Consider the following 22,505-nt stretch of genomic DNA (forward strand, 5'->3'; position numbering starts at 1 on the left):
GCTCAAGTGCTGTCAAAATCATAATCGGGGCATGCAATGAGGGAAAACTGGTGGATTTTCATAGAATTATAGAATGGTAGGGGTTAGAAGGGACCTATAGAGATCATCTTGTCCAACTCCCCTGCAGAAGCAGGTCAACCTAGGTCAGGTCACATAGGAACGTGTCCAGGAGGGTCTTAAAGATCTCCAAGGAAGGTGACAATTTTTTATCAGTGCTTAATTTTTTTGGTTGATTTTAAGAGAAGCTATTTCTTTGCTAATCGTGAAAGCACATGAATAGTGTAATTCTCTTTGATAGAACATCACTGATTTTTCATACAGCACTCTGTGCAGTGGGATTGGGACAGTAAATATCCTGCATTCTACAAAATTTATTTCAGTCTATACAGAGTGCAAGATAGGAAACTATTTATCTTCTCCTCTTATTACAAGTCTGGATAAGCTCATGCATATATTCAGGCATTTAAATACAACAGACAGATACACGCCATCATTCGACCTGGGCTGTCTAATGTAATCAAAGGCATTGCTGTCGTTCACCAGAAAAATCAATCGCTTCTGGCAAATACGTAGCAGTTACTGAAAGGCATCATGCAAATATACAGCCTAAATCACAATAGCACCAATAAAAAAGTAGAAGTAGCTCACACCTACTTTAACTGTCAATTCTGATATGGGAGTAATAGGTTTAGCATCTTTTGGGGATGAGCTTTGAAATATCTCTTTGGGTTAGCAAAGTGAGTGAGGAGCTCAGAACTCACTATGATCTCCTCTCCCTCTTTTCTTTTTCATTTGAGGTTTAGTGTCAGAAAAGATAAGTAAAAAAAAAAAATTCAGTCAAAATAAAAGTAAATATAAACAGTCTCAGTATGCAGTTGAGTGCCCAGCTGTGCTCTAACCACAAACTGAACTTCAGCCAGCACATGAGGAGAAAATGATACCGGCATGTGATGAAATAGTCCAATTTCTTTTTTCATTATTTCCCCTTTATTCAACATATGTCACAAGAATGTGCAGTTGGTGTTTAACCACTAACAGGATAATCAAGACACTGGCAATTCACAGGACAAGAAATAGGAACTTTCATGTTCATGGCCACCAGCCTAATTGCTCCAAGTCAGTGATGGCAAATGAATGAGACTTCATTTTCTCCTTCACCTCTGAAGAATGAGTTGAGTGCTAGAAAAGCTGTATAGAGTTTACTTTTGAATAAAAGTTCAAGGTACAAAAAGTTATTTTCATTGCACAAATAACTTTCTGAATGCAAACTCCCTGTATATTCATTCAATGCCAGTTAAACAGCAGAAGAGTAAAATCACAAGACACTGTACCACCACGAGATTCATTTCTTGACGTAACAGAGGCTATTAATAGAAATTCAAGTGCTCTTTCCCTACCTTGCTCATTCGCTTGTGTTAAACAAAACTTGCTCATCAGTAGCACTTCTCCAGGTCTATAGGACCTGGATAAATCAACATGATCACAGTTCTAACATTACTCATTCTTACAGGATTAACCTTTCATGTTTCTCTGTCATCGATTTTCCTTACAACAGGATTCTGGAAATACAATGACAACGTAATTCTATTCTTTCTAAAAGATTAATCAAGACTAAAGGACAAATAATCTTCCACCTTGAGAAAAGGAACTTGCTTAAACTGCAAGTAGTAGTCTTTTTTCAAAAAAATCACCAATGAAAAGTTTTCCCAGTTAAAAATTCAAGTTGTGCCTAACCCACACAGAAAGACAGACAGACATCCATTAACTCTTGTGTGAGTGCTCAACTCTGTAATACTTTTTCAGTCTTACGTGTTGCACTGAGTCTTAACGACCCACAGATGTCAGGGAAAATGCAAAACCCATATAGGGTCAGGTCCTTTCAATTGTATTTTCAGGATCCAACAAAAATACCAAGAGAAATGTCCTGAGGGCTGCTAAGAAAGAGTTAGCAAAGATTCTCTGTTACTAGTTTGCTGATTTCTCAACTAGTCAGGCTCACCAAACACCTCACCATCCAGAAAGCCATCCAGTATTCAGAGGACCAAACTGCAGGAGGTTATCTAACTGTGACCACCATGGTAGTTAAACTTTCAGTTTGGACTCTGGTAAAAAAAAAGTCAACATTTAATTGTCACCAGCCCTTCCCCTTTGGATTTGCTTTCCTAATTCCTGCTGAAAATAAAAGCAAGAGCAATGGGCTTTTTAGACACAAAGCCATAAACAAATACATGTTGGACACACACCAGATAGGCTGCTGTACAGTCATCAACCTCACCAAGCTTTCTAATCAATCTGTCCACTAGTAACGTTCCAATGCATGCAAGAGGAAGACAAGACCATGCAGAAGCGCCAGCCTCGACAAGCAAACAACTTTCATGAATATAGTCTCAACAATTTCAACCTCTTGGCCTGCTCCTACCAAGAAAACCTTCACATTTTTCCAATCCTCTTTTTTGTCACCCAACACCCTTTCTCTCTGTCTGGTTCCTTATTATCAATTAGTACAACTGGGACCCCAGATGCTTCAACAGCCAAGGGCCTGGCACTCGGACAGACTGGCATGTGGTATGAGTTACACACCACGCATCACCAGTACTTCTCAGCACAGATCTCAGGTAAAGAGGGAGAAATGAGAGAGACTAGGAAGCACCTTACATCTACAAGTCTCCACCCTTTCAGTGAAGTGGAAAGTACAGCATGAGGCCAGTCCCTCCAGTCAGGTCCCAGCTTGCTTATATCAGCTCGGTTCAAGAGACTTTTCCCTCACTGTCCAGGAGTCAGAGCTCTGCTTTCATAGAGAAGAGTGAAGCTCTACAGGTTCCACCCCTTTCCCATGAACACATGCACATCCTAGAAGCAGGTCTTTCGATGCATCAAACACAGTTAGTAGTTTCCACAACAACAGTGCAAAGGCCAAAAACACATGCTTTTATGCCAGGATAGAGTGACACCAAACGCTTCTTCATGTGGTTAAGAAGTCCCTCTTCCACCCACATCTCAAGCTTATTCCTACCCTTATAACACAGTCACTACAACACTTAGTGTGGACATAAAAAATGAATGAGTGTATAAGCTTACAAAAGTGTTCTCAAAAAAGAACCACAAACAAACACCTCCCCCAAAACTCCAAGTTGTTCATTTTTATGACTGGGGTTTCTTCCAAATGTTAATGCTTGCGGTGACATAAATAAGAACAGCTTCTGTGGAACCACCCTCACAATACCCTGCATTGAAACAACTAAGGAGAACAGCAACATGAAGGCAATAACTCAGAGCAGAGCTATGAAGATGACGGTGCAGAAATACCTACATCAGCTTCCCTGCCAAAGGAAACCTGCAATGTGACTAGAGTCATCATCTGTTTTCAACTCTATAGCCAAAATCTCCCTTAGTGGTAAAATCCAGAAGTTAGTGAAATTATACTGGGTATGCATTAGTCCCGCTGCATGTTTAGAGAAGATGGAAGAACACAAGAACAGGCGTTAACATGAGTCACCGTATAAAAATAGCCCTTCTGAAAACATAACAATGACCCTATCTACACCAGGAAAATGTTCTCATCGTTGCTTAAAGTAATTGGCAAGACTGGAAACCTCAACTAAAAGGCCCTGACAACTGCTTCTGTTTGTTATGCTTGAGTACTAGGTCAGGTAAGCCTGATCAGCACTGAATCTAATCAGGATCCTGTTTCAGCTGTAGTGACAGCATATAAAAGATATAGTTTACAGAAAGACCATTTACTTTCCAGAGCACATGGCTCTTGGTGGCCCTTTCTGAGCAGGGTGATTGGACCAGACAGCCTCCAGAGGTGCCTGCCAATGTCAGCCATCCTGTTATGCTGTGATTCTGGGACTGCAGCACTGTCAACACTGGAGCATTTCACAGACTCATGTTAGTAAGGGCAATTTCTAAAAAGCACTTTCTTAGTTACCTCTTTGAAAGCAGTGACAACTCCCACATTTTGCCCTTTTCTCATTTCCATATGACTCTCCCTTTTCCTCTTTCCTTTGGGACTGAATGTTTGTCTTGGGCATGGCCTGACCTTGTTTATTAATGCTCAAGATCCCTCTGCCTGTTTTAAAACTCAGCCCTCGGCTTTCAATGCATAACAAATTTAATGCAGAATGATTTGCCCTTCCTCCCATACAATGTAATTAAACAGTCCTGCAATTCATAATGCATGTAGAACCTATGAAGCTACAGAAGTCATGCTCAAACCAATGCCACATTGCTTGTACAAGCTTTCCTTCTCATTGTGAGGAATCCTGGATGATATTCATTCTCCATGCAACAAGCAAAGAGAACTCTCCACAATTTAGCAAGTGAGGCTTTAGAGAAGGAAGCAGATCATGTTACAATCCAAAAGTCTCATCTCCTACCACCAAAGTTAATCTGCTTAGGGTAGCTTTTAGATTTTGTGTACATTTGCAAAATATTCACTTCACCTTGCCCAGCTATTCTGGTGCACAAAAACTGTGACTGCCCCATCACAGAGTTGTTGATCTTTCCAAATAAGAAGACTACCCTTTCCAGCATCATTTGTTTCATCCAGACTAGGTGTCTCTGCAGAATCTTGAAGGCTAGAAACAAAAACCATCTATTGTCATAGCTTCCCTTGCCCTCTTCTGAGGGGAACAACTATCTCAACAGCTTATTGAGGTGCCACTTCAGAAAAAAAGTGTTGCTTTGCAATGAGGAAAACCCCACTAATAATTAAGACACACAATTACAGGAAAAAAAGTAATGAAAGGAAAGAAGTAGAAACAAAAGTTCCTGTATGTCACAGCCAAGCAAAACACGGATACTTTACATTTGTGAAGAAACAGGTAGCACAGAGAGATGATTTCTATGTGGAGGCTGAGGTAGGGTTTGATTGCACAGTAGTGGCATAAAATGGATCTAATCGGTACCAAGGGCCAAATATTCCAATAAAAATCAGTCATAGAGTGATTCCAATGAGGTTTTTGCATGTGCTTTTATTCTATTCTTAATGAAATCCAATCACAAATGCTTTGAGGTTTCCTCCACTGCTTTAGGGTTGAAAGGCTGCTTTCCCTCCAGCTGTGTTAATGTCCAATTTGAAAAGAGGATCTGGATTTGATGATAGATCTTCACTCGCTCTCGCTTGCTTGACTCCTTACTTGTTGCAATAGTTACAATATTTGTATATGTGGCTAAACTAACCTTCACTTTGAAACTTCAGCCAAATTAAGCAAACCAGGATCTGACAGAACCACTAGCTTACGTAAAAAGCTGTCTCCCTTCAACATTCTATACTCTACATACTCTCATCCTATAATCTACATTACTCTACAATTACTATGTAAAACAGAACAGATTATATATTCCATTCAGCATCATTTAAATGTTTGTGTTCTCCCTTATAGGTTCTATAACATTTTACTCACTGAAGTAAAGAATTTTTTTTCCCTTTCCTGTAATCTAATTATATTGTTTCTTAAGATTTTGTTTGCCTGCAGGGGCTGCAACTCAGACTAGGAGTATTCAATCACTTTAAGGCATTGCTGGACTTGGCCTCAGAGGGGACAGGGGAGTGAAGAATAGGGAAGTGACTCCTAAGACAACACTAGACCCTTGTGACAGAATCTGATCTCATACTTCCCTGTTCACTATTATAATAACAAAGCAACTTTTGCATTGCTGTTTCTGTCTTAAATGTTTTCTGGAATTGAACTAGGACTCCCTGTTCCAGGAGTCAGACAAATGTGGTAGCTCTCCAGATGCACATGATTTTGTAGACTGCAAATATGACCCATTCTTTTACCTCTTTATTTTATGCATCCTTCTGCCAAGTGTGTAGAGTGAAGACAACACCAACACTTGTCTCCCTCTCTGAGTATCCTCCTTACTTTCCAACTTTGCTCTTCCTCTGGGTCTCACTGCTGATGCTCAAAGGAATGAGAAGAAAACCAAAACCAATAAATATGGAAACTTCCCCACAGACATGGCCATGTGTGGCGAGTCTCTGGAACAGCAGGTCATAAAAAAAACAGAGATGAAGGCAGTTACAGAAGGGAGACCTGCTGAAAAACCCATCAGATTCTCCAAGGCTTGGTTGTCCGTCCACTTCTTTGAAGTGTGAGGTGTGATGACCCTTTCTGCTTCTCCCCTGACCTTCCTGACCTGGCCTTCCCATCCTAACCCACACTGTGTTTTCCACTATGTTGGTGCAACTCTTTCTGAAGTTGTGAAGATCGGGAACTGATCCAGCTGCAAAATCACCATTTTTCTCTCCAGACAACTTTTTCTTCAGATCAGTTACTTAAACAGGTCAATGCAGTTGCACCAATCGCTGTGCAGGAAGGGCGTACATATAGTCAAGGGGGCTGCTTACTCCAAATAGGTAATCTGAGCTCCTAAAACAGCATTTAGATAAGTGTATGACCTGTCTTCTGAAGCAGGAAAGAGTACTTTTGTCACCTTTCTGCTACTGAACTCCACAACCACAAACAAATGCTGTGTCTGTACCACCAAGAAGACAGATAGTCCAAATCTGTTTGCCTTCCAGATCAGTTAGACCCACTGGATTTTAGTATGATGCTTTTCCACCCTGTGTTTCCTTTATAAGAAACTACAGGGAGAAGGAAGAAAGAGAAAATAGAATATCTAGTGGCCACCCAGATTTCATCCCATTAAAGAGCTGGGATGCCATTGTGGCATGTACCTGGGCAGCCAAACTTTTCTTCTTCCTTCTTCTTTCCTTCAATCCATTCCTGGATAAAAGTCTAAATCTCCTCATATTTTCTTTCTCAAAATCTATTCAGCAGGTTAAACCATCAGCACAGAGTTTTCTTCCCTCAGATGAATTCTGTACCAACAATAGGAGATACAGAAATGTATACCAGCTATAAATCTCATCCTTCCTCTGCCAAAATGCCACAACTCAGTATATTGAGAAGAAGTTTCACAGCAAACAAACATGGATTTTTGCCTGGATCTAGAAAGGAATATTCTATACAGGGATGATGACATCTGTATTTAAAGATATCAGTATTTTTCATGTCTAGACTACACACATTCACTAAATTACTCAAAGAAATTTTACACTGCTTAACTCTCCCAGTAACTCCTCTCCTCCCCCTACATGCCTTCATACTTTTCTGATTAGTATTTACAAGTGTGTATCTACCTCACTATTCTTAGAAATAAGACCTAAATATTTTCTGCCAAGCACCCCTCCCGAAAAATAAAAGTTTGGATGACTCCAGTCCATGCATGCAGCTCATCTCTGTTATCATGTCCATGACATGTAAGGGAACAAATAAAGAAATAAAACCAATGAATCTGCAACACCATGAAAGCCAACCAAACTGACCATTATCACACCCTATAAATTGCTTCATCTGCATTTCAGCTTCTTGATAAATGCAGCTTAGTGGAGAAAAAAAATGCTGACATTGCTGGATGTTTTGTTAGGAGCAGTAATTTTCAAGACATGACTGCAAAAAGCCATGAAAAGTCTGGTTTGGTCTCACTGCTGCTCTCACCATGAGCGAGAAACTGGTGTAGACCCTTCAGCCTGAGTTACCCTGTGATTCTCTGCCAGTGTTTTGTGTATCTGACAAGCTGCAAATCTTAAAAGCAGTTTGGATGTAAGGCCTTCAAAAAGTAGAACTTTTCATGTGTCTGCCCATGAATCAGATGTTCCTTCTGCATGCATAAGAAAACCAGCTGTCTTTCCAAAGCACTCTACTATGGGACAAATCCATAAACACAGGTGGCTTGGCTGACCTGCATCAGTGCTTCTGATAGACTTAAAACTTTTCAAAGTATTCATTATGGCAGTTTCAATGGTGACTTGCAGGGAGACCAGTGATTCTTCAACAGTAACTACAGCAAGTAAGATGTGCAGTGACAAATGCTGTACTGATTAACTATGGTACCAAATGAAAAGAGGCTGAATTCAAACACCTTCCTTATGCTGAGCCTTTCAAAGCAGAAACTCCGTGCACAAGGACAACTTTTTGCCTGTATTTATTCTTTAGTGAAATCTAATGTTTCCAAGAACATCAGCAAACTACACTCCCTTCTGCCTTTTGTTTTACTTGCTTGGATGACCACATTTTTAGAACAGGTCAACCAAATTCCAAAGCAGTTTATCAGTCAGTTAACAAGCTGTAATACCTTGACCGCATACCAAGGTCAAATATTTCTGCAGTATTGCTTTTTGTAAGACCCCATCACCATTTTAAATAAGATAACACTCTTATCTCTATATCCAAGATACTTTGCAACTTCTTCCCATCTATCTAGAATATCTTTTTAATAGATCACATTTAGAAACAGTCCTCATACCTCCCATGAAAATGTCTTCCATCCTTATTTTTCCCCACCATGCTATCTCTTCAGTTTTCTGTTTGGTACCTTTAGGATACATGAAGTTATAAAACAGGAACCGTCCCAGAATGCTGCAGTAATTTATAATCAGCTTCACAAAAAAAAAAAAGGATAACCTGCTAGACTCATTAACCCAGGCTCACGTTTGTTTTTACCATGTTTAGTCATACAAATGCCACAGACTGAGTTTTGTTCTGCCTCCAAAAAAACCCTTCCCATCTAAAAACGTTTCAACTGATCTTCCTTCCTCCAGTCTGGGCAATCTGATATTTGTATTTTCTGTAACAAAAAAAGACAAAAGCTCCACTGGCCTGCAAATGAATGGCTATTTAGCCCCGCCTAAAGCACTATTCTTAGCAGCTGATGTAAGTAATCACACATGTGGCAACACCCACACTCAGGTTTCAGAGAATGCGCATCTCCTGCTGACTGCCTGCACATGCGGCTTTAGGGAAAGTGAAACAACAGAAGGCAAGGGAAAAAAAAAAGAGGTCTCTGATACAGGTACAGGACATTTCATTTCTATTGACTGGTCTGTCCATAAAATGCTATTCTTGGCTCGGTTTTATAATTTGTTGGACCAAGCCATGGTTTAATCTGGGAAGCATCACACAAGTTATGCTACAGCCTTGCTTCTGAAGCTGTCTGATTTAATAAGTTAATGCAACCTCCTACCACATCAAGTCACAGGTGTTGAAATTAGGCTTTGGGATTCTCTTCACATAACCACGGGAGAGTTAAAAACAGGACAAAATTTGTAAGACTCACACATTTCATTAAATCATCTGATGAAGGCAGCCAGGGTAGAGAGACAATACATTTGCATGCTCACATTGCAAGTCTTCCTTGAGGTCAAATAGAAGCAGCAAGATATTAACTAATCGCAAATTAACCTTCATGGAATCACAGAATCATTTTGGTTGGAAAAAACCTTTAAGGTCATCATGTCCAACCACTAACCTCGCGCTGCGAAGCCCACCACTAAACCATGTCCCTCAGCACCTCATCTACATGGCTTTGAAATATCTCCATCTCCAGGCATCGTGACTCTACCACCTCTCTGGGTAGACTGTGTCTATGTCTAAAAACCCTCTCAGTGAAAAAAGTTCTTCCTAATATCCCATCTAAACCTCCCTGGGTGCAACTTGAGCCTATTTCCTCTTGTTCTGTCGCTTGTTACTTGGGAGAAGAGACCAACCCCCACCTCACTTATGGTCTCAAGTAGCTGTAGAGAGTGATCACTTATCCCCTCAGTGTCCTCCAGATTAGAGTTGGAGTTGTGAGGCAGTTGCCAAGGCTGCAAGACCATTTCAGCCACGGGATAGCAAACAGCCAAATACCTAGATTTGTACTCATCTGGTGCTTTAAAGCATAAACCCTGAGAGATACAACAGCACAGATAAGCAGCTCAGCAATGTGTGCCCCACAGCTTGCCTACTACAACATTAGCCATTGGGCTCAGTGCAGGGTAAAAAAGTGCTGTAACTGTTTCTTTCTGTTATGATCTAAGTAGTCCATCTCGTGACTAGAATCAGCAGGCAAGAGACAAAACTGTCAACGTTGCTAAACTACAAGGAATCATCAGTTGTCAACAGCAATCAGTACGTTTCCTGGGTCAATAAAAAGTCCTTGCTTTAACAGCATGGATCAGCTGCAGCCTGACAATATGCTGAAGCATGACTGTAGTTACAGTAATTCCACCAGCTGCTACATGTTGTTTAGCAACAGTTTTCATCTGCCCTGAGATGTCTAACCCAGCTGGCTTCCTCCTTCTGTCAGTCATCAGGAAAGGATGTACAATGCAGCATCAGTGAAATGATAACACAACACCCTAGTGTTTAAGAAACCCTTCCATTGCCCTCAGGTGCTTGTTAATACTCTGTCCATCAAACACACAGATACTGCTGGAGGGGCAGTCACCTGTCCCTTAGAGAGCACCTGTCCCTTACAAAGCCCTTACAGGCTTCCAATGTGTAGTGTAGTAACAGCCTGCACAGGTGACCTCTGCCACCATGCTTCAGAAAACTACTGCTCAACAGCAGCTGCTGCCTTCACATCACACACTGATTGCAAAACAGATAGGAAGGGCCATAAATCCCCTTGATAGGCAGTGGCATGCTTGCGCCTCGGTCAAATTGAAGCCAACAGCAAGCAGTAGGACATACTGCACGTAACAAGCAAATTCACAGCTCTTGGGAGGTTTGTGTTTCAGAAAAGGTAGGATCTTATGTCGCTGCAGACCTAAAAGTAGTGTAAAATACACTATTTTGGTGTAGAAGTGCATGCAAAATAAGCAAGGTGGTATAGACGCTAGAAGCTCATCTGGTGTTAGTGATATTTCTTCAGAGGTCTTCAGAACTAGAGACAGACATAGCAGCAGTAATTAATAAAATACACCAAAAAGAATCCAAAAATCATTTTCAATGACAGAAAGTCTGCATTGTCCTGTGAAACACACTTAAATGGCATGACTGGATCTTAGAGAATCTGTATTGCACATGAGAAGATTTTAAACCACAGTGATATTGCTATTTTCAGCACAGTAGGACAACTGTATATATATTTTTTTCAATACACAAAATAAGTACCAAATATTGTTAAAAACTCCCGACATAATTGCAGAATCTACCACCCTCTAAACTAATCTATCAATGCATCGCCCTTGGCTACTTTCTTGGCCAGAAGCCAGTTAGCAAAACTGGTGACCTCAGATCACCTTTTTTTCCAGAATGCTACAAAATCCCATTCAGGATTATTTTTTTCCTGTATTCACTGCTATATGACAAATATTTTTACTGAGCTTAAAGTTATGTTACTCAACATGAATATGGAATTAGTTGTGCCAGTTACTCTCACCACATTACATAGTTATTCATATTCTGTATTAGCTTGGGTTTACAGGACAGAAGTGAGCACTGCTGCATGCAGATGTGACTACGTGTACACATAGGAGGTGTACTGTTAAACACTGCCTGGGCAAGTGCTCCATGTTAAGCTCTGAACTAAAGACTGCCAAAAAGAAAAGCCAGCACTACAATGTTTTTGCTGTACTTACTGCTGCCATGTGACAGCAAGCTACTGCACTGTATATCCAGCACCGAGCCTGCTAACGAAGCACACGTGTCAAGACTTGTCTGACCGAAACATAAAACATCTCCTCAGATGAGTCCCTCCCTTGCCTGTGCGTGCACACACGCATTCTCTCTCTCTCTCTATCCCATCTCCTCACTAGAGCATCGTACCATTAACAGGAACATGCTGTGCAATATGAAGCTTCACTTTGAATACCAAGAAAATCCACTTCCCACTGCTAAATCAATGCCAGATAATCTCAGCAATGAGAACAGCCTACCCAAAACAGTGCAGTCTAAAGTAACTGGAAGAGTAAGCCAAGCTTAGAAAAGCAACACAACTGCACCCGCATGCTGTCCAAAGTGAGAAGAATGAAGTGAAAGTCAGCCTTGAGCAGACTGGAAAAGTCAGCTCTGTACACAGTGTGCCAGCTGTAACTGTGTGAATCCAGGCTTAGTGTTAGAAGTGCCACAGTACCATGTTCCCATTTGCATGCTCTCTTGCTGTCACAGTGACAGGTCCTGAACCAACTGATTCTCAAATGCTGACCAAGTTGAAACGGTGCAAAAGGACTGAAGTGTGTTGATGACACATTTCCAAGAAACCCCTATTCTGACATATGCCACAACATTAAGGGGATTTTAAACACAGCTGGGGAGGGAAGCTGAAAGAAAGAGGAGTGGTAAGGTGTCCAGATTGAGAAGCCATAACATAATATCCCAGTGGTCTTGTTTCATGCATTTACCCGCTGAGTGGCCAGGGCCCTTCCACTCTCCAGAGAGCAGTCACGACAGCAGGCACTAGGCTGCGCCGCTCACCTAGACCATCCTCACTGCTGCATTTCTGACTGGACAGCAGTGACACGGCCCCAGAGCAGGCTGAGTACGGCTTCCAAGTCCTTCACTTCATGGTTCTAGCTCTTGCTCCGCCCAACGGCTTCCTTAGCTGCACAGGCAGCCGGCACCCAACCGCAGACGGATGGATGCAGGGAAGGAACAGCCGGACAACCCACGCAAATCTCGGCGGCAGCTCTGCGCCCTTACCGTCTCGGGGTCGTTCTCAAACACTTCCCGAGCCTCCTCCTTGTTGCAGTACTCCTCCACGCACTCCCTCTCCAGGTGCCCTTGCTTGGTCTCCTCGAAGATCTGGTAGGCTCGCCGCTGCCTCTGCCGCAGGAACTGGGCAGCGTCCCGGGCGCGCAGCAGCACGGCTGGGCCGCCGGTCGCCGAGGGGACGCGAAGGACAAGGAGAGGAGGAAGGAGAGGCAGCGGTGAACAGCTAAGCCCGCCGGGCCGCCCTGTACCACACAGACCCCCGAAACCGCCGCCCCGCACCGAGCCCATTCCCCCCCATCAGCACCGCCGCGGCCTCGGTGCAGCCCCTTGCCCGAGCACCCACCGCTGCGACCGCCGCCGCCTTCCCTCACCGCAGCTCCGCACCCCGCCGCTCCCGCCGCCTCCGCCCCGGCCGCCGCAGCAGCAGCTCCGCAGCACACACGGGGCGGTGGGGGATGCTCGGCGGCGTGTGCGGGAGCGATGGCTCCCCGCGCCTGGTACTCACTCTGCGAGGAGTCGGCAGCCAGCAGGACGAGCAGCAGGGCGGCCCCGAGGGGAGCCGCGGGATGCGGCATCATGCGGCGGCCGCGCCGGGCCGAGCCGCGCCGGGCTGGGGCGCTGAGGGTGCGGAACGGCACGGAGCGGGGCGGGCGGAGCGGGGAGCGCGCTGCTGCTGCTGCGGGAGCGGGGAGCCCGGCGGGAAAGCCGCTCGCCCGCCCTACCCAATCGCTCGGCAAGTCAGCGCCGAGCCGCGGCGGAGGGCCACACCTCGCGGCGGAGGGCCCGGCCCCGCGTACCTGCCGGTGCCGAGCGGCGGGGGAGTGCCGGCGGCGGGGAGCCGCGCGGAGGGGCGGGCGGCGCGGGGGAGGGGTGCTCCCTTCCCACCGGCCGGGCGGTGCTGCCGGGCACGGCTCCCCGTGAGCTCTGCGCCTCGTCGCTTCGGCTGGAAGCTTGGCTTGTCTCCACACCCCAGTGCGTATTCACAGCTACATTCTCAGTTTATTCCTGGATTTTGGGATAAAATCCTGAGGATATGGTAAGCCATCCCTTACGGTCCCTTGTCCATCCGCAGTCACACAGGATGAGTCTGATGTAGGAAACCCTGTTAGCAGTAACCCATAGCTGTAAGGCTCAGCTGTAAGGCTGTAAAGCCACCCCTCTTTTCTGGTGGTGAAGGAGCCCGGGCACAGGCTGCCCAGGGAGGGTGTGGAGTCTTCTCTGGAGGATTTCAAAACCCGCCTGGACGTGTTCCTGTGTGACCTGATTGAGGTGAACCTGCTTTAGCAAGGGGTTGGACTAGATGATCTTTATAGGTTCCAACCACTACCGTTCTGTGGTTCTGTGATTTGTACTGCCCTGAGATGGGTAAATGCAACAGAAAACTTGAGTCACACCAAAGCTTATTCTTCAAGATAACTTTCATGGCATAACTTGCATGGAGAAAAAAAAAAAAGCACTTCTCTAGGGTAGTTTTAGTACATAGATATATCAAATATGGCTTTATATCTCCACAATAAATTACTGCAAATGTAATGGAACAAATGTAAATAATGTCTTTATGTTGCATGTAGCTGAAGTAAAGTAAATAAAAAATACGAGCCAGCCTACTCGTTTGAAGCAACTGGCTGCCACTTTCCTCTCTCTGTTGTGTGTACCCCTGCCCATGTCCAGAGATGCGGCTGTGCCGTTTCAGCTAGCTCACCTGACAGGAAACTCTACCCTTTTTTCAACGTGTGTGTTTTCTACCAGGATACTGTACCGAACCAGCACAGTGATTATAGAATCATAGACTGATAGCGGTTGAAAAGGACCTTTATAGATCGTCTAGTTCAACTCCCCCTGCAGAAGCAGGTCCACCTAGATCAGGTCACACAGGAACACATCCAGGCGAGTCTTGAAGAGACTCCACACCCTCTCTGGGCAGCCTGTGCCAGGGCTCACTCACGCTCACAGTGAAATAGTTTTTTCTTATGTTTAAATGGAACTTTTTGTGTTCCAGCTTCATCCCATTACCCCTTGTCCTGTCACTAGATAAAACAGAAAACAAAAAAAAAAAGATGCCCCAGCCTCCTGATATCCACTATTTATTTACTGGTAAATATTAATAAGATCCCCCCTCAGTCTCCTCCAGACTAAACAGCCCCAGTTCCCACAGCCTTTCCTCATAAGGAAAATGCTCCAGTCCCCTGATCATCTTGGTGGCCCTGGACTCTCTCCAGCATTTCCCTGTCCCTCTTGAGCTGAGGAGCCCAGAACTGGACACAGGACTCCAGATGAGGTCTCATCAGGGCAGAGTAGAGGGGGAGGAGAACCTCCCTTGACCTGCTGGCCACACTCTTCTTGATGCATCCCAGGATGCCATTGGCCTTCTTGGCCACGAGGGCACATTGCTGGCTCATGTTCAGTTTATTATCAATCAGAACTCCCAGATCTCTCTCTGCAGAGCTGCTCTCCAGCAGGTTAATCCCCAGCCTGTACTGGTGCATGGGGTTGTTCCTTCCCAGATGCAGGACTCTGCACTTGTCCTTGTTGAACCTCATGAGGTTCCTCTTTGCCCAATTCTCAAGCCGGTCGAGATCCCACTGAATGGCAGCACAGCCTTCTGAGGTATCAGACAGTCCTCCCAGTTTGGTGTCATCAGCCAACTTGCTGAGGGTACACTGTCCCCTCATCCAGGTTGTTGATGAAGATGTTGAACAAGACTGGCCCCAGAACTGATCCCTGTGGAACTCCACTGGCCACAGGCCTCCAACTTGATCAATGGATCACCACCCTCTGGGCTCTGTCATTCAGGCAGCTCTCGATCCACCTCACTGTCCACTCATCCAAGCCACACTGCTTGAGTTTTCTGATGAGGATGTTATGGGAGACAGTGTCAAAAGCCTTGCTGAAGTCAAGGTAGATGACATCTGCTGCTCTCCCCTCATCTAGCCAGCCCATTATGCACTCATAGAAGGCTATCAGGTTGGTCAAACAGGATTTCCCCTTGGTGAATTCATGTTGACTCCCGCTGATAACCATCTTTTCCTTCATGTCTTTAGTGATGACATTCAGGATGAGTTGTTCCATCATCTTTCCAGGGATGGAGGTGAGGCTGACTGACCTGTAGCTTCCTGGGTCTTCCTTCATGCCCTTTTTGCAGAATGGCGTGACGTTGGCCTTCCTCCAGTCCTCAGGCACCTCGCCTGTCCTCCATGATTGTTCAAAAGTGATGGAGAGCGGCTTAGCAACCAAATCAGACTGTGACTGCACAATCTCCCTGAGCGGCCTGTTCCAGTGCTTGTCACCACTGCTTGTACTCTCACTGTTTCCCATTTTACACTTCCTTCTGACTTTACAGTAATCTAGGCAGAGATTTCCAGATGTAAATCTGAACCTGTACAATTAGATTCTGTTGGTTTCTAGACACTAAGCAGAAATATGCACAAAATGTAACACATTTTGAAAGAAAATATTAAAAATACAACTAGAAGTTGTTTGTTAAAGATCGAAAATTGAAAAATTATTTGCCATGTAACAGAACTTGAGTCAGTTATTCCAAATTCTAACAAATATCACTTGGTTCATCTTGGCCCAAACAAAAATCAAAGTAGCATTTGCCTTTCAGTACAAACCAGTGCATAGTATGTAGACAGACTTCAGAAGTGTGGTGAAAGAAGGTGTAACTGAGCAACGTTCCTTTAGGTTCCTGCAACTGATTGTATTTGTAGGTACCAGCTTGTAGAATTAAATTAAAATGACCTAAAAAGAGTAAACAGGCCTCACATCTTTAGAGTAAAAAATATTAAATGATAGATCAGAGGAAGGGATGCCCAAATGTGCCCTTCTTTCCTTCTATCCTCCAGCCTGAGACCCTACAGGGGGTTGCTTCTTGCTGACTTCTTTCTTTTCCATGTAATGTACTTGTTTGACCTCAAGGACAAAATGATTAGGCTTAATGTTCTACCATTGTTCCACACTGCCAAAGTATCTCAGATTGTGGGAACAAGTGACTGTTTCCTACACTCACTACATGTTTATTTCTTTTTTTCTTTTTCCTTCAAAAATACTCCAAAGATGATGTTCCTATTGGGTTTATTTTCTATTCTACAAGGAGGGAGTAGTAAACCATGTGAGATTACATCAGAGTATTAAAAAAAACCCATCAGAATATTAAAAAAAATTAAGAATTATGGAAGGCAGCACACTTAATCAGCAAATCCCTGTGAGAGTGAGCAAGCTGATTCCACAGTCCTTGACCTCAGTGTACTACAGGCTGGGCACGTGCCAAATATGCTCAGCACATTAAGATCTGGAACTTGCTGCTTAGTTGTGTGAACTACAGTTTGCAGCCTGATGCCAAAAGTTAAACTGGAGGCTTCAAGGACAGCAAGCTCTGAACTGTCATCGTGCTCTCTGTGCCTGTCTTGGTTTCAAGGCAATGGGATTTCTTTTCATTAGAGGTCAAAGTAGTGACTGAAAAATGGCTTTAGGTGCAGCAAAACCAAATTGTTCATCTGAGCAGAGGCACTCCCTCTGCTGCAAGGGAGTCAATGTGCAAACCCCTGGGCAGAGCATGCTACCATCCTCCACGGATGATCTCTCAGACAAAATGTCACTGAGCAAAGGCACCATAACTCCTGCCCCAGACCACAGAACACCACAGCTCTCTGTTCATTAAATACTGCTGCAGGTCATAGAAAGGGATGGAGGACCAGAGAGTATGTTTCCTGTGCAATCTCAGTCACCACAATGCACTTAGCACTGAACGCTTGAGAAGTAGGAAGCCTGATGGAGCTGTTGTATTGTCATGACAAGAAGTTGCAAAGAAGAAGGTGAAACTGGAAGAGGTACTTACATAAATGACTTTGCTTTTTACTTCTTATGCCCTTTGAAAAGAATAGCTTTGCTCCCCTCCATTTTGGAAAAGACCTCTGGATCCCTAGGATCCAAGCGTTAGATTGGAGAGTTATCTTAATGTTCAAGGAAGCCCACTTTACCATGAGTCTGCCTTTGGACATCTGTTTTCCAGCTAAGGATATTACATTAAGGTGTAATACACTTCTTGCTTGAAGATAAAGTGTTCATCATACCATCACTAAATGTTTCTATTATATCTCCATATGTTGCTGTTTGTCACTAACATTTTGTGGAGATTGAGAAATGTCTTGATTTCCACCCACGTGGGAAACTCTGTGGGCACAGGACATCCCTGGCAGTTCATTTACATCAAAAAAAGCAGTGCCCCAAATATCCTAGTGTTTTCACACAGACACAAACCAATTTTGATTGTACAAAAAAATCACACACAAAATCCTTACTGAAACTTGTTTTGAAGAAGAGCTGAGTATTTGCATTTCTGTTTCACCCAAAGATGAAAGAGCTCCTGTAGCAATGTGCAGATCATCCCCAGGTAATGAGAAAAAGTGTGAGTTCCCAGGCTAAAAATTTAAGATTTCTTCTCATCAGCAACAGGACTAGAACTGCAAGAACCTTTCATGGTATCAATGCTTGCTTGGGAAACCCATGTGGTGGATCAGGGTTAGACCTTCTCCTAAAACACCACAAACACAGATGAGCTGGGGCTTTTTGCACAACTCATACTTTCCTTTTTAAAAACCACAGAGCTTGAAACGTGTCAGCTTCACTTAAAGTCTGGCTGTAAAATGAATCAAAAGAAATCAAAATTGCAAAGCACTTACACTAACAAGAAGAGAAAATTGTAAGAGCAAACAAAAATTAGTTGCAATCCTTCTAAGAAGATTTCAAGGTGCTCAGTGTAATGATGGATGGTCATGCAGCTCCACTGAAAGATTTTACTCATATGTGTGTGAAACCTTATTCAAAGGTAGACATTGATGTGGGATGAGACTGGAGATGAAAAATGATGTGTCAGAAAGATAAGAAACTGCAACTAAAACCAATTTGAAGTTATACTTTGATTCAGACTAGTTGCAGATCCCTGGATAAATATGAAAAATTACTCTTGCCTCCTCCTTTCCAAATAGAAATCCTTCCTGGAGCCACAAAAATATGTGTCTTTGTTTAAATCAGGCCAGTGTTTTTGTTGGAAGATGTGAAATTTCATCAAGAATGTCATGAAATTCCTCTTATCCAGTATGTTCAAATTAAACATTTTGTAATAAAAACAAACACAGGAGAGATGTCATTTGTACTGCTTAACTCTTTTGATTAGCCTATAATGACTCAAGGGTTAACTTTCAAAATACGCTTAATTTTAGTGGAAAAATAAATGGATGAGAAGAATAGGCAACTGTAGATCAGAGAGAGGAAAAAAAAGATTTGGATAAAGAGATTGAGCTGGATGCATGGAGAGAGGTGTTTAAGAAAAGTTACTAACCTTTCACTCATCATTTGCTTAAGAAGAGGTAAGAGTCCATAACTAACATCTCTCTTCACTAAAGCATCCAAACCCCATTTGCTGACAGTGATGCATTGTGCTGGAGGGAGAAAAGGAGAAAAGCTCTTTTTCCTGTGTGTTCTAGTCATGCCCATGTCCATATACTGGACTGAGTAACCAGAGACATAACCTTTGCAAGGCACTAGTTTCTTTCCAGGGCCATGGGTTTGCCTCCTCTGCAGCTGAGATGACCGAATCTTACATTGAAGCATTGCAGCAACTTGGAAGGATCTGTTTCTTCTTCTCTTTTCTCTGCTGTCCTCATCCCAGTGGAAGTGTCCTGAGTAAGTGAAGCACGGTGCATCCTGGTGATGTCAAAACTTCTGTCAACCTGTTCAATTGCCAGGAAAGAGTCAAGACAAAAGGCAGTGTCAACATATGGACCTCATTTCTGACTCACACCAAGAACAAGAGTTCAGCAAGTCTGTATCCTAAACCAGACTTTCTGAATATAAATGAACTTTTGAATGCTGTAAGATACTTGATGTGACCTGTATTTTATTAGGCCAGATGTATATTAATATACTACCTATGAGGTCATCACAGTTTCTATTCCTATGCATTCCATATGTGCATGTTTTATAGGGGATCTTTAGTTACTTGAACAAAGCTTAAAATAAATATAAATTCAAGGCTGACATGAGGAGTAAAAGAATATTGCAGCAAAACAGAACAAATATAAGCCCATACAGTGTGCTGTGCTCTGCAAAACTGCACCACGAGTAACATAAACAGTGAGACGGCAAGTGGATTTGTCTAGAGGTTATGAGAGTGTACTTATAACTTTAAAATTGCTTGTATATAGAAACAAGTTGGCTTATTGGAAGTCAGTGGCTAAGCCCCCAGGTATATAATGCACTATAAGGGATGGTGAAAGGAAGAACCATAGTTTTCATGAGATGTAGCCTCTTGCAAATGCTCTGAACTCTTAGAAGGAACCCCATACCGAAACAGCCTCTGTGCATCAATCTGGGTTTGGAAGATCTGTCAGTGTGGAGCAGCTCCCAGACCTTGGTCTCTAAGGGAGCTGCTGGCAGTTGGGGAGAGTCACCTGGTAACAAGGAGCTGCCTTCTTCTCACTTTCAGCTGTTGAATTGCATTGAAAGGAGCTGACTAATATCATCGTAGAAGTCTAGTATATCATTTGTCAGGTAACAAAACAGGAGCCATTTAACAGCATTTCTGAATTGTTTCTCAGGATAACATAGCTTCTTACTGGCAAAGTAAGTTAAACCATTTCAACCTTTTGCCACGAGGACTATTTCTCCTATGGCTGTGTTTTATTTTAAGCAGGTGGAAAAGCTGATGAGTCATAAAGAAGTGTTTATGCTGATCTGCACAGCAAAGCTTTTGTTTTGTCACACACATTTTTTCTGTTAGCACTGGTAAACACTTGCCTCCTTGATGAATCCAAGTGAATCCATTCTTTTATTGCCATTAATTAAAAGATAAACAAAAGGGATAACATAAGTAAAACTTCCACATATGTGAAGAGCCTTAAGCAGAAGTCAGTCACTATTTCTGTGCAAGCACAGCCACAGCCTCCTGTTTGTGTGTACATATAGACTCAGTAACTGATAATATTTTTAATACATGTGGTGAAGATGACTTTTTGCCCTCTGGTCTACATCTCTAATGTATCATATTCGAAGGAACTGGGTACTTGCAGCAGAATTCTAGCAGGTTCATGTTGCAAAATGAAGGCAAGGCTTTCTGTAATCTTTCATTTAGTTCCTTGTTCCGACAAGGTTTGTCTGTGGGATACTGGCATATGTGAAGAATGGGGAAAAGGTAATAGCAGAGGGGATGATGGTGTCAGAGTGGGACAAGAAATTGATATAAATGAAAAATCAAAAAGTAGGTTTTTGGAAAGTTAATGGAAAAGTTTTGCATTAAAATATGAAACTTTAGATTTACTTTTTTAATGGAAAATAGAATATCTGATGTTCTGGTTTCTCCATCCAAATAGAAATGTGTATGCTTATATTACAACAATTAATTATAATAATAATAGCAAGAGTTCTGAATCTAATTCTAAACCAGAAGGGGTTTGGGTCTGTTTTTTCTTGGAAGAGAAATCCTAGCTGTCTGGTTTGGGAGGGAATGAGAAGCAAACAAAGCCTGTTAGCATCTTTGTGGGAGACAGCAAAATGGAAGTGGTGGTCAGGCCAGAGCAGATGGTTACCCTGCTGTAATCCTGCCATCATTGAGGGAAGAAGTTTCCAGCTGTCATGTTGTTGAGCAGCTTGTGATTGACTGCTATGAAATCTCCATCTCCCAAAGGTGGAAAAAGAGAATGTCTGCAAAAACCCAAAGCAGCAAACGGAAAGGAGGTGTGAGGTACAGAGGCCCACAAGTCCTGCGAACAAAAGATGGCATTGACGTGAGCTTGGATGTGGGACGCAGCCCAACAAAGAGCTGCTCATGGAGCCTGCATCCAGTCTTTCAGAGGGTGCTGGCAACATGTTGTTTTAGCCAGGAAAATTAGGGAACTGGAGAGATATCTAGGTGAAGTATTGTTTCCCTTTTCAATTATAGATTGCACTGAAAATGGTACTTAAAATGGACAAGAATTATATGTCAAGAAAACATATTTCATTCATGTGCAAGCTGATCACAAGGTCAAACATATTGACACTTTCTTCACATAAGAAATCTTTTTGTTTTATGATGAGAATGATATTATGAAAGGAAAAAACAAAAGTCACACACAAAAGTAAAAAACTGTAGATGCATATATGTATTGCCATGTCCCAGCATCCTACAAGCATGAATCAGTTAAGCTTCTTACAACAATTCTCTGAGACAGGAAGGTATTATTCCTGTTTACAGACTAGAAAGCTGAAGCCTCAAGGTGAGGAAATTCAAAAGTAAAACCCAGGAAGAACTGCAGTTTATTTTTTTAAGTTCAAGGTTGAGGTGTTTTTTAAGTCCAGGTTTACAATACAATCTTTTCTTTTCAGTGTTTGACTTGATTTCAAAATTTCTATGGTAAAGAAAGAAAAATGATGGGGTAAAGCGGCATTCAAATAAAAGGAGAGAATTATTGTTTCCTTTTGAGTTGAGAGAGAGAAACTATTTTCCCCATCTTAGCTTGTTTCAGAGCAGTAATTTAAAACTAAAGGTCTGATTCTTCCAAAAGCAACGTATTTTTGCCATTGTTGATGCCAGCTGGGTCTGCAAGCTCTATGACAGGAAGAAGTGAATATGTGGTTGAGAAAACCTCTAAATGAATTACACTGAGACCATATGATAATTAAAGCCCTTCTTGAATCTTAAGGACTGGAAGTAGAAAAGCAATGGTTCAAAAGACTCATTTCAGCACCACTGCATTTTGACACGGGCAGACCAGTGTGCTCTACAAAACACGGCAGCAACATGCTTTTAAAAGGGCAAAGCAAGGCTGGAGGGGCAGCAACCCCTTGAACAGACTGGTGCAAGGGGAAGATTAATCCATCTCCACTGCAAGGTGTGGGCTGGGGCTTTCTTCAGCCTGTGGTGCCAAACCCTTGTCCCTGAGGAGCGCACCCTGATTTCCTAGAAGAAATGCTATGAAGCAGTGGAGGTGATGGAGAAGGAAACTACTACTGTGGCATATGGAAAGGACACTCAGTAGGAAA

General features: G+C 42.9%; 1 protein-coding gene across 1 annotated transcript in view; it reads right to left on the reverse strand.

Moving 5' to 3' along the window:
• GAS6 (growth arrest specific 6) overlaps nucleotides 1-13,298 on the reverse strand; it is a 43,377-nt gene extending 30,079 nt beyond the window's left edge. The window contains exons 1-2 of the mRNA XM_062020568.1: nucleotides 12,991-13,298; nucleotides 12,474-12,640 (exon numbers count right to left, since the gene is read on the reverse strand). Of these exons, the coding sequence (XP_061876552.1) occupies nucleotides 12,474-12,640; nucleotides 12,991-13,063 (240 nt within the window). The 5' untranslated portion in view covers nucleotides 13,064-13,298. The remainder of the gene's footprint in view (nucleotides 1-12,473; nucleotides 12,641-12,990) is intronic.
• Between the last annotated feature and the right edge of the window lie 9,207 nt (nucleotides 13,299-22,505).

Source organism: Colius striatus, chromosome 1, assembly GCF_028858725.1.
Source record: "Colius striatus isolate bColStr4 chromosome 1, bColStr4.1.hap1, whole genome shotgun sequence".
NCBI lineage: Eukaryota > Metazoa > Chordata > Aves > Coliiformes > Coliidae > Colius > Colius striatus.